Below are 13,336 nucleotides of genomic sequence, written 5' to 3'. Positions count from 1 at the left end.
TAAGCTTTTGGCCACAGCCTTCATCAGAAAAAGAGAAATACACACTATTTATTCACACAAGCACACATAACCACCAACTCCATGCTTTTTTTAATTGTGCTTGTTTCCAGCTTAATGTGTCATCTTTACTGTAGCAATCTATCTTTTCCTACACTATTGATATTTCTACCTGGAGTGCCATTGTTTGATTTTGTTGCTAATATATTTCTCTGATACGCATATCATTTTTCAGCTTGATTTCTATGGATTCCTTGCATGGGCCATAGTGCAACGGGTTACTTTACCACTTTGCATTTTTCATCGATTCCATTCAGCGGTCACGCTTGCTGAGATTTGGAAGACTAGCTACAAAGCTCGACTTGAATGAATTCTACAGTGCTTGGTAATTATTAAAAATAACAACTTGCCCTGAAATCAGAACTGGTATACATAAAAAAGTGTTAATGTGTATGGATTAATGATGAATTTTATGATTTATGAAGATGTGGTGTGTTCACACACTCTGACAATGAATTTTTGCCATTGGTTTTCATCTTCTAAAGTTATTTTTAAAAACTAAATATTTAAGCCAAAGATTATATCCTCATGAAATTCATTAACAATAATTATTAATTTTGTTAAGATATTAGGTTTACTGATAACACTTTATGCAATACCTCTCATTACTCACACTCTTCTTGAAACAATTGTCATTATACATTACATCTAAAAACTATTCATTTATACATTTGCGACTTGTTATTTTTGTTGCTCGCATACATCATTATCAAACTTGATAGTCATTTTCATTGATGATAAGAATGTGTCTGAGTCATGTCTGATGGTGAGCATAAAATAATGTTGATGCTATTTTTGTCCTATGCTTGTCTTATGCCCACAACAATTTGTCATATTTATTTCTTCTGCAAAACTACATTAAGGAACTTTATTTCATAAAATACATGAAACGAAAAGCATGCAACTGTCATTTGCAATGTGCCATTCCTTGCTGGTAGCACACCGGCATTAACATGTCAGCATCAACAGATGAAGAGAGTTCAGTAATGTTTCCGCCTGACTCATTAATGTTGACACACTGGAGAATTTAATTCTCATTCTTAAGGTGGTGTTTACCTTGAGAAATAAAAACAATAAAAATTTAAGAAAAGTGAATGGGTTAAGTAAACTTACCTGTTCATCCATGTATACATATTAAGTTTAAGTGTCCATCAAAATAATAATCTACTAAGTTTGCAGAAGGTTGTGGTTGATCACTCACAAAGAAACCACTCAACCTCCGTTACAGAAAATAATAATTATTCTTCTGTTGAACATGTTCAGGGTGTAGTCTTGCAGCTGTTGTAGTATTATTCAGCTATTTTTTGAATTAGAAAGAAACTGATATTGAAATAAAGGTGATGATTTGGTGATTTGACACTAGGCCACAAAACTATGTTGAATGCACATGCCTTGTTGAAATTGATGACTTTCATTTGAATATGCAATGTAAGTATGTGCCAAATAAATAAAATAATATTATTGTATGGGCAGAATGAGTATATTAATGGGAAGGATAAAGTAAATATTCATTACCAGTATCACTTGAAGATTACACCAAATGTTTCACTGTTTTTATTTCCTTTGTTGTCTGTTGTTAGTTACAATGTAAAACAACTGAAGCAGAGATCCCCTTAAATACAGGCGTAATGTAAATTTTTCTTCACTGTGTTGTGAACTTAATGGTTTCTGTGGAACATGTATTACTGAGCATGAGCTCTAGTGAAAAACACTTCCATGATGACTTGATTGTTTTGTACGATAATACACAAAAGAAAATTTTAAAATAATAATTGGCTACAGAACAAAGGTTATACACAAAAAATATCATTAATGCATTACTATACAAAAACTGAATATCCTACACTGTACAAATTTTTTGCAAACTAAATTAACAATTCTGTGAAATCACCAATGAGTAGACTTAATTAATACAGCAAAACAGATGTGCTTTGTTGGATGAGAAGTAAATGTGTGTCATAAATAGTTAAGCATCAAATATAAGAATAAATGTTTACAACTTCAAAATGTAAATAAAATGGTTGTTTTGTACATAATTTATCATTGTTCTTGATGTCTGTTCTAAGCCTGTACTCAAGTGAAATAAAAAGAAAACCATGAGAAAATTTCTATAGATCATGAAACTATTGCTAAGCATGGTGCGTACTAAATTAACTCTTATTGCTGTTATATATATCTATATGTGGCTAAAGAGGCAAAAGGTTAGTAACACATTTTGTGTTGTTTCATTGCAGATACCTTCATTAGTAAGTACAAAGTGACAGACTTAGTTATGTAGTAGGTGAAATAATTTGTTACTGTAGGTCTTCTCTAAAAAAATTCATTTTGTTCCATTTTAGCAGTTTTAAACTTAGTGAGTTTTTTGGCCAGCTCTCTTCCTTTTTTTTTCATTTGCCAATTGTCAGAATTTTTATACATGATGATGTTGTGATAAAATTGATTATTATGTTTTCATTGTTTATTACATTTCCCTCATACATTATTTACCCCTAGGACACTTTTTTTGAAAGCTATGAAAATTTGTGGACCATGAAGTTCCAAAGAAACATGAAACCTGTTCAGCATTTACCATTCTACTCTTTTGCTTGACTTTAGAAAATGAAATAGTACAAAGTGGATTATAGATATCCATTACATATATTTTTTCCGATATATATCATGAGTTGTGTGTACATCTATTAATGGTTTGAAACTATATGTACATTCACTACAAATGTTTTCTAGACTCTTAATACAAAATAGCCAAATATTCTTTTAAAGTGGATTAATTAGGTTCTTTAGTATTGGTAATAACACAATGTTTACTGTACTTTACATGTGGTATGTGTGAGATTATTTGCAAGTACCAAATGTTTTTAGAGTTTTTAATGTGACCAAATTCATTTTTGGAAATTTGCTATGTATATATACACTGTCAAGATTCTCACTGCCAACTAATACAGTATGTGTGAACTGTAAGTTAATGTAACATTCATAAGCATCTTACAGTGATTCAGCAGACTAGATTAGGATCATTCATATTCCATAAGCATTTGACTGATGGCAGTGTTAAAGTTGTCATGAAATTAAAAAAAGAAAAGAAACAGTGCTTCTTCATTATCTGCATAGAAAACCATTGCCAGGTTGTGCAATTTTATAATCTCCCTCCAATATACATTATATATATAGACATATATATTTAAAAAAACAATGGAAAGTAGTAGTACTAGTTTTTAAAATTGAATATTTCCTTCTTACAAGTAAAATCAATGTTCAAAATCCTCACTTAATACATCTTGTGAATGGTCTGTTGTTGCCTATATCTGGAATGTCAGATATGGCAAATTTTGAAAATATTCATTCTGAATAGCTTCTGTTACAGTCAACTTTTGACATATCTTGCTTTATCAAAGGAAATTTATACTTACATATAGATGGGGTTTAGAGTTTTTTTACTTTTTATAAATGTCATAGAAATTTTTTGAGATTCTTCCAAGTTTATTTTATAACGTGTTTTGTACAAAATGCAAAGAATATATATTTAGCTGACAAAAATTCATTAATTCAAAATATTATTTCTGTAACTAAGAGAACTGTGAATACAGGTACTAGGTGTGTAACATGCATTATTTATTAATTTTCAGCTTCATATTCAATCCTCACATAACATATTTCCCACTCAAAGAGAATGGCTGTTGATTTTAAAATGTGGATGGACCTTTAAAAATACATAAAACTGTCTTACAAAGTTCATTATGTTTTTTTTTAAAATTACTATTACTGCTAATACGGTTACATAGCTTACAAGTGGATAATGGAGGCTGGTGAACACCACATAAGTCTATGCTTAGTATGTGTTACTTGAGAGGAAGTTTTTTTTTTGTTTTTTTGTTTCTTTTAATTTAATGGAAGCAGTAAATTTTTTCTACAGGCGATTCAACACAATTTATGGCTCAAGAGATGCAACCTGACAGAAGTGGAATATTTGTGATCACTTGTTTCCTAAAAGAGAATCTGGTTAAATTGGTTAGGGAAATATTGACCTGTCATTGGTTTTTAATTGAATTTTAATTAAGTTATTTTTATGTATTTGAGGAATGTGTAATAGGATAATAACCTGGTGTTTAAAATCCTTCTCCAGAGTTAAAACTGCAATCAGGCACACACATGAAACTCAAAGACATTTGTATCCACTGAATATCTGTTCTTCTCCAGAAATTCAGAGGAGATAGAAGGCTCTCTCTTTCTTAGTTGCTACATGCCTATTGTGACATTTCAAGTAGGATGCTGATTTGGGCTGATTAAGGTATTCATCCAGAGCTGCAGTTGACATCCTCAGAGGTACTCCAGCCTCCACTGATTCTTGCTGACTAATGAGTCAGACATCTGAGAGCAAGATAAATACCATGATAAATGACTGCCTCTGTTGATCACTTTAACTCCTACCACATGGCTTTTTCACAGTATTTATGTTGCTCGGAGATGTCCAACCCTTCAATCAGCAAGACTCTGCAGACCTGGAGTACCTCTGAAGATGTTCAGGGCAGCTCTGCATGAAATGTAAGGAATGAAAAAGTGTAATGACCAGGACTATATAACATGGAAGACTCATCTACAGCTAAGACATCTGGTCATGAATGCCTTCATTGTACAATTTTCTGTTACGTTGAGCAGCATGTACTAGCAATGTATGGCCTAATGTCAAACTCATGGGTGTTCATTCAAGTGGACAATACATAATGTGAACAGTGACTTCAGCCATGTCAGCAGAGGACCTAACAGTTTTCATAAATGATCAACATTCTTGTGATTTCTGGGATATAAGATTGTGAATGTATGGAATATTTACTGCACTTGGGCTACTGAGAGGAGTAAAAGCTGTGGTGATGGAGAAAGGAACAGGCATGATACACCATTGAACAATTTCTTTTTCTCAAATGCTTCCTGGGATAAAATACTATTGTGAAGAGTACTCCACACTGCAGAACTTGGGGGAAGACTTTCAGAGCTGTGGAAGACAGTGTAAGTCAGTTGTTCAAGGTGTTTAATTATGAGTGACAACTTACCACAATGGGACACAAGAAGACGTGCTGTAGGATATATGCTTGTGAATTGGACAAGATGAGTATTCCTGAACCATAGACACCTTGGTGAGAAGAGATGTTCAGTGAACTGTAAAACAGTTTGTGATTACTTGACACCAAAACTACAAAAGTTTTTGGAGTGGAATAAGCAGGATGAAACTGTGAGCCTGAAACAGCTATGGGATTTTTTTTTTTTTTTCTGGTAAATGTTGTAGCCTGAATGGATGTCCAGTAAGGTACACACGTAAGTTAAACCATTGTGTAGTATTAAATAGTAAGTAATTGTATGTTTATCAGAATGAAATTAAAATACCTTTAGAGATTTTTTTGGTCACCTAATGCATAATGTCTTTTTACATAAAAAATGAGTACAAATGAAATAAAGTGTTTACCACTGTACCAGTTTCACTGCACAACAAAAGATGAGAATGTTGTTATTTTGTATTTTACAGTTTTACTTCAGTCATATTTACTCTCATACAGTTTTGCCAAAGCATGAAAGCAATGGTTAATTAAATACAGCTTTATGCCATCAAACACAGATAATGTTAACTGATTTAATTTCATCAAATTCAGACATCTTCATGCATGCCACACCAGCTATGTGTGCAAATCAACAAATAGATAGTCCATAGGATTCTACACAACAAGACGTAATAATATCCCCCCCCCCCTCCTCTCTCTCTCTCTCTCTCTCTCTCTCTCTCTCTCTCTCTCTCTCTCTCTCTCTCTATCCCCCCCCCCCTCCCCCCTTCTCTCACTCAATGGAATGTTTCATAAGCTTGATGAGAAAAACAAGCTTTGAACGTGTTGTTATGTAAGAAAATAAAATAGCAGCACAGAGTTACAAGTATCAACAAAAATGTAAATACATATTCACACTTGTCTGCCTCACCTGTGGGGAATACTATGGTCCAGCTTTCAGCCACAACATTGAGATGGAACTAGTGAGGTGGAGCTGATGTCCATTTCAACTGTGAATCAGTTTACCAGGGGTATTTCATGAACCTGCTGTTGTTACCTTATGATCATAATGAACAGCACTGCTAATGAACGATACAAGAGAGTTCAAGTAAGGAAAAAAAGTAGTTAACTGATCTATTAATGTAGTATCTGAATGAGGCCACCGACTCACTAGTTTTATAACTGGCTGCTTTTAGTGCACCAAAACTGAGGAACTAAAGCTAAAGCTCTGTCTACCAGCCCTGTTGGGCCATTCAGTACTTACTGCCACCGTGTCATCCTCCATTTGGACGGGGTATGGTGGTGCGCAGGATCCACTCTCACCTCTCCCAGCTTCCCACACCTTGGAGCCGGTACTTTTCAACTGTTTGGCTCCCCAACTGGCATCACAGAACTGAGTGTACCCCATTACAGTTCTCCCACCAACGAAAAATCCCTGACAGAGCAGGAATCGAACATGGGATTTCTGCATATCAGTCAGAGAAGCTTACCACTTAGCTACGGAGGTGGACAAAACTGTGAGGAGTGTACTCTGAACTGGTCTCCACAATAATATTAACAACAAAAGCAACTAATTGTGATTGTTAACATAAATAATTCACATGGTGACTATTATGAACATACAAAAATTACTGAATGGTGAATGGAAATATGATTTCTATTTCCACAATATTGACAGTTATTCTTATTGGAAGAAATTGCTACAGATCCATTTCACAACAAGCAGACTTTTATCCAACAAAATTTCTTTGTCATTTACAGCATATTAAGTTTCATGTTTCTATCTTGCATTTGAGAACATATACTGTTGCTGAAAAAAAGTAATGAATTTACAGAGACATATTGAGTGAGCATATATATCACCTTTCCTTTTTTGTGTGCTCAGCTGACACCTCAACCTGAAAGCTTGTGCATTTCAGTAAGTGGTCTCTTTCACTTCTAAAGTATTTACAGTTATCAGAACTTTCCTACTATATTATACAAAACATACATATAAACATAATATAACCAGTCTATATGTGGCAGTTCTGGGTGTTAAGACCAGGTGCATTGCTCCTGGGAAACTAATGAATGTCGAATAATCTGCAGTCCTGTACATCCTTGTTGCACAGGCCTACTTTCCTCAATAGCATTGAATTTTAATTTAACACATTAACTGGTTACAAACTTTACCTGAGATGGTGAAAAACTCCCGAGTTTCCAGCTGAGTGGCAGTGTTAAAATATCTGTGATGAGCATGACACTCATCAAAATGTTGTATTTTAACACTGCCACCCTTCTGGTAACCCGAGAGCTTTTGACACTGGGAGACCTTACATTTACATTTACATTCGCATTCACATTCACATGCCCTGTCCTGGAATCTGAGTATAGCCTTTTTAAACATTACACAATTCCCTTGAATTTTCAGCAATCATTTCTGGAGCTCCACTAAATTGCAGATTTAATGTTGCTGACTGTAATGAGTAATGCTGCAGCCTTAGCAATAACTCTATATATCTGGTGTTTTCATAGTCATCACTCTGATCATGTGAAATTATGCTGATTCCCTGGTGGAGCTGTGGTTTTGTGCTGATCTGGAGTCAAGATGGATATGAAGCTTTACAGAACTGTTCCAAATGTCTTCAATGTTTTGTTGTTGCTTCCTCATTCAGCCCCTACAGATCAACAGAAAGTATCTGGTCTACCACCCTGCCATATGGATTCCTTCGCTGATTCACACCACCTAAACATGGCACTAGCATATGTGCCAGTCTTCTATCCCCAATTCCCATAAGGGCACCTGCACCACTTGATGCACAATAGAATCACAGTAGTATTTTACCACTTGCCTATTTGTTACAGAGACTGGAATTGTGCATTCCAATCGGCATGCTACATAATGGTGTGACAAATTGGAGAGAGGAGGATTACCTTGACGCAGTCCTACACTGCTAAAATTCGATGCTACCAGTCAATTTTAGGATTGTTTCAGGTGGTTTCCTCCATTCATCTCATCATACATTAGCCCTGCACTACACTTTACCTAACTGACACAAAAAGATATATCTTTCAAAACACATTTCATTCAACTTCAGTTGACACTGTAATGAAAGTAATGCAATAAATTCATTAACGTGGTCAGCTGTGAAGTTTTGCAACAAAAGCAAATGTTCTAGATTTCATCAAAGCTGAATAAGTGTCTTTAAAAGCTTATTCCTTGTTTCTCCACTTAAAAAGCTATTAATGTGGTATTTTTGTTGATGTCCAGCTGGGTTTCCTTAATCATTCTGACATTTTTTGCTGTTTCAGATTTTTAATTTTCTGTTTCTACCTAACATTATGGGAGTGTGAATAAATTATTTTTATGAATATTTTCTAGCTTTATTTCATAACTCACTGGATATTCTAGATTTAATTATATGAAGATAAAATTTCAGTTTGTTGAACCAAAAAGCTGGCATCCACATTCACAACATAAAAGATGAGCATTGCACATGAAAGTAATCTACCTTAAAATACTAAGTAGGGAACTATCAGCTGTTGAGATACAATAAGTTTTGTGTACTTCTTGTCAAATTTAATTTTTGGGACATGAGATGTTTTCAAACTTATGCAGTCAGTTGTGAAAAAACTGACAAATTTTGAGCCTTGATCCCTCTTGGAAAAATTTCTGTGGATGGTCTTGCATGTGACTGATGTTTTTGGAACCCAAATGTTTGGCATGGAGTGGTCATTCTTTCAAGATACATCATTACATTTGAGCTCAGAATGCATTCTGAGATATTACAACAGATTAACAAATGGATGTCAAAGATTTTTTTTTTTTTTTAAAAAAAAAAAAAAGGTTAAACAGTATGTTGTGGTTAAGAGAAGGGAGAACTTGGCTGCAAATTCCATATACAATCTGACACAGATTCCAACAGGCCCTGGGACTTAGCTTGATTTTTACCTATTTCTTAAAGCAACTGACACAAGTCTATATCATCCATCTTGCAGTGTTGCAAGAATTAAACTGGGGAAGTATCCCTGGATCTTCCTTTGTAAAGATAGCTTCAAAAATGGAGTACAGCATTTCTGCTTTTTCTTTAGTACCCTTAGTTTTATTTCCTGTGTCATCCATGAATGTCTGGATATTAATGTTTGCGCCACTGGCAGCCTTCACATAAGAGCAGAATTTTTTTGAGTTTTATGAGGGGAATTTTGATAAAATTCTCTACCTGGTGATGCAGCTAAGACAGACCACATCAAACACGTATAGAATGAGTAAAGACGTCAATATAGTTTTCAGCAAGCTATAGTGGACAATATGGTGAATTTTCTGGCTCACTCAAGTAATTTTTATTGTTTATGTCTGCCAAATCAAGCCACAGACTTTTTTTTTATGGAACTGTATACTTTTTCCGAGGCACTGTAAAGAGGCTTTGAAGAAAATTTCAACAAAATAATGTGTGGAACTTAATTAATAGTAACAAGATAACAGTGCTGTAAATCACTGTCCTACCCTCAGGAGATGATGTCTCCCAAATGTCTGCCCTGCTGTACAAAATGTGCAACTCAGGTACGGTTCATGTGTACACCATTGTTCCTGAAGCCTATCGGTCTGTGTCCCCACTGTTGACACAGATCTGTTTCCTTATTTGACTTACACTTTTAATCTGCCAGGAAGTTTCAGACGTGTGCACACTCTGCTGCAGAATGAATATTCGTACTAGAAATGAAGAACTGTTTACAAACTATGGGCATATCAGTCTTCACAGTGTGCACTTCTGATCAATTAAAATTCCATGCTGCCTGAGAGAAATGGATAGACAATGAGCTTGTTCTCTCAACATGTGGTAGTGCACATTTCACACCTCTTCAAGAAAAGTAGTAGGACAAGTATTAATAAGTATTAACCCATTTCAGTATTAAATTCATTTACCAAAAGTTTTGGAAAAGGCAATGTATTTATCAGTGGTTGACATTATCTGCAAACATAAATATACCAAGTCAGTCACAATTTGGATTTCAGAAAGGCCTGTGCTCTGTTCATACTGTACACATTTTCACTAACTGGGGATCAAAATATCTGAATTTTTACCCACCAGAATTATTTGTAATCTGAAGGTGGAGTGGACCCGGTTGAGGGGCAAGGAGGGGGGGGGGGGGGGGGGGGGGGGAGACTGATGATATCAGCTGCATTGAGACTTTATGCGGAATTGGCAGTGACAGGTGAAAGTTTGCGCTGGACTGGGACTCAAAACCTGGATCTCCTGTGTGCTATGCAGTTGTGTTAACCACTGTACCATCCAAACACAGTGTGTAACACAAATGCACAAACTGTATAAGCACACTCCCCAGCCAACCCATTTTCCCATGTAGCACCACCTACCTTCAGTTCTTGTCCATGTCCTCCATACTTACTAGTTTTTTTAGATTCCTGCTGGAGATTGAATAATATTGTACATCCACACTGAAGGTTGTGGATTCATTGCCCAGCAAAGCTTATAGCTTTTGAGTTATAATGTATAAATGATTCACTTTATTTAATTGATACTAAGGAAAGGGTCGTGATAGGGAGCTCATGTAGCTCTTATGATGATTCTTCTTCTTCTGAATGGAGACAAACTACTACTGACACACAGGGTTCAATTCTGGGACCACTCCTGTTTATAGTACATAGAAGTGAACTCTAACTTACACTGAAAAAGCTAAATTGTGTTCCTTTTTGATATGTCAAACATCTTAGTCAAGCCCTACAGCTACAAAAACAGAATAAGCACCAAATGATGTATTCAAAAGTATTACTAATTGGAGCTTTGTGAAGGGTGTTATCACTCAACTTAAAAAAACTACAGTTCATTTGAAATTGTAAAACACTCGATGTAACAGACCATTTTAGAGAAATTTATGCTTTACACTCTCTGTCCTTCTAAATAATGAAAGACGACAGTTTTTATATATGATGTAACTTACCAAACAAAAGTGCTAGCATGTTGATAGACACACAAACATAAACACAAAATTCAAGCTTTTGCAACCAACAGTTGCTTCATCAGGAAAGAGGGAAGGAGAGGGAAAGACGAAAGGATGTGGGTTTTAAGGGAGAGGGTAAGGAGTCATTTCAATCCCAGGAGCGGAAAGACTTACCTTGGGGGGAAAAAGGAACAGGTATTTGCTCGCACACGCACACGCACATATCCATCCGCACATATACAGACACAAGCAGACATATGTATATGTATATGTGCAGATGGATGTGTGTGTGTACAAGTGTATACCTGTCCCGTTTCCCCCCCAAGGTAAGTCTTTCCGCTCCTGGGATTGAAATGACTCCTTACCCTCTCCCTTAAAACCCACATCCTTTCGTCTTTCCCTCTCCTTCCCTCTTTCCTGATGAAGCAACCGTGGGTTGCGAAAGCTTGAAATTTGTGTGTGTTTGTTTTTTGTTGTTGGGGTTTTTTTTTTTTTTTTTTTTTTTTTAGTTAAGTTAAGGAAAAGGCTACACATTCTGTGAGCTGCCTGTTCTTGGGTGCAATGGCTTGGAGGTGTGTTGTGGCGATGGAAAAATAGTGCACACATTCTCACACAACTGAAACAGAAGAGGTTTTTAAACTGTCATTCTGACATTCATTCTCTGACGATCGATATGTCAAATGTATTCACATTGTATGGTCTAATTAGACAAGACATCCATAATCAATAAAACAATAGTAACATGACTGTGTTATACATATCTGGTGGGAGTTATCTGTGGCTGTAAGAAATGCCGGCAGCCTGATGGCAATCAGTGGGTTAAGAAGTTTGTTGTGAACAATCAGGCACAATTTAAAGTAATTATAGCATTAATAAATACAACACTAGGAACAAAAATTACATCCATTATCTACACCTTAAACTTACTTTTGCACAGAAAGAATCACAGTATTCAGCCATAAAAATGTATGACTCTTTCCCATGTGAAATAAAGGTGCTGGCAGACAAAGAAAGTTTTAAAAAAAGATTGAAATAATTTCTGCATGACAACTCCTTTTCCATAGATGAATTTCTGAACAAATAGCGTAATAATGTAAGGAATGTTCTTGTTGAGAATTACATATTACTTAGGAATGAAGGAGATGATTCACCAAAAGGCAGAAGCACTGTCGTCGATAGGTACTCAAACAGAAGGTGCAAGACTTTCCTAGTTTTCGGAATTTCAACCTTGTAGGGGTAAAAGTAAGTGCATTCCAAAAGCTAGCAAAGCTCCCTAACTTCTGTTTGTGTAACTATCAACAACACATTGCTTCTGCCTTTCAGTGAGTTGTCTCTTTTATTTCTGAATAATAAATAAGTAGTACATATGTGATTGAGTTAGATTTATCAAATTTTGTTGTAGATTAAAACAAATATATCCAGTTTATTTTTAAATGCCAGTATGTTTCCACAGAGAAAATGTACCTTGTTTGTAAATCTACATGTTCCACATGATGGCAAGTTGTCATGAGAGAGAAAGGGGGGGCTGGGTGGTTTCCTGTTTTACTGTTTTATCAGTGGGCCTCTGAATAGCCACAAGTATCTATAGTTTGTAACAGATATGCTGTCACATTTATTTGAAGACATCCAACAAGACATCAGGTTAACCAATTGGTACTGAAATACCACACAGATAATTACAGACCTTAACAGATAATTTGTCAATGATTGGATCAGTTGATCAGAAAACACAAAATGACCTGCACACTCTCCACACTTATCTATTGATATGTAATCAGCATGGTTTCAGAAAACATCATTCTTGTGCAACGCAGCTAGCTCTTTATTCGCATGAAGTAATGGCCGCTATCGACAGGGGATCTCGAGTTGATTCCGTATTTCTAGATTTTCGGAAAGCTTTTGACACCATTCAACGATTGTTACCTGTGTTTTATGTTCCTGTTCTGGGATTTTTCTTGACACCCGTCTCCCTATGTTACTGAACGGGCGCTGAAGACCTTGCTGTCGTGCGCCCACAAAACCCCTCTACTACTACTACTATTTGACACCGTTCCTCACAAGTGACTTCTAATCAAGCTGCAGGCCTATGGGGTATCGTCTCAATTGTTTGGCTGGATTCGTAATTTCCTGTCAGGAAGGTCACAGTTCAGATGTTCCTCAGGGAAGCATCCTGGGACCTCTGCTGTTCCTGATCTATATAAATGACCTGGGTGACAATCTGAGCAGTTCTCTTAGGTTGTTCGCAGACGATGCTGTAATTTACCATCTAGTAAGGTCATCTGTAGACCAGTATCAGTTGCAAAGCGATTTAGATA

At 35.8% G+C, this 13,336-nt stretch overlaps 1 protein-coding gene across 1 annotated transcript in view; it reads left to right on the top strand.

Moving 5' to 3' along the window:
• Positions 1-5,661, top strand: part of LOC124607439 (proton channel OtopLc) — a 736,982-nt gene extending 731,321 nt beyond the window's left edge. The window contains exon 15 of the mRNA XM_047139769.1: positions 233-5,661. Within this exon, the coding sequence (XP_046995725.1) occupies positions 233-367 (135 nt within the window). The 3' untranslated portion in view covers positions 368-5,661. The remainder of the gene's footprint in view (positions 1-232) is intronic.
• Positions 5,662-13,336: the final 7,675 nt, after the last annotated feature.

This window comes from Schistocerca americana, chromosome 3 (genome assembly GCF_021461395.2).
Source record: "Schistocerca americana isolate TAMUIC-IGC-003095 chromosome 3, iqSchAmer2.1, whole genome shotgun sequence".
Classification (NCBI taxonomy): domain Eukaryota; kingdom Metazoa; phylum Arthropoda; class Insecta; order Orthoptera; family Acrididae; genus Schistocerca; species Schistocerca americana.
Note: the sequence above shows the minus strand (reverse complement) of the source record. Positions and strands in the feature narration are given on the sequence as shown.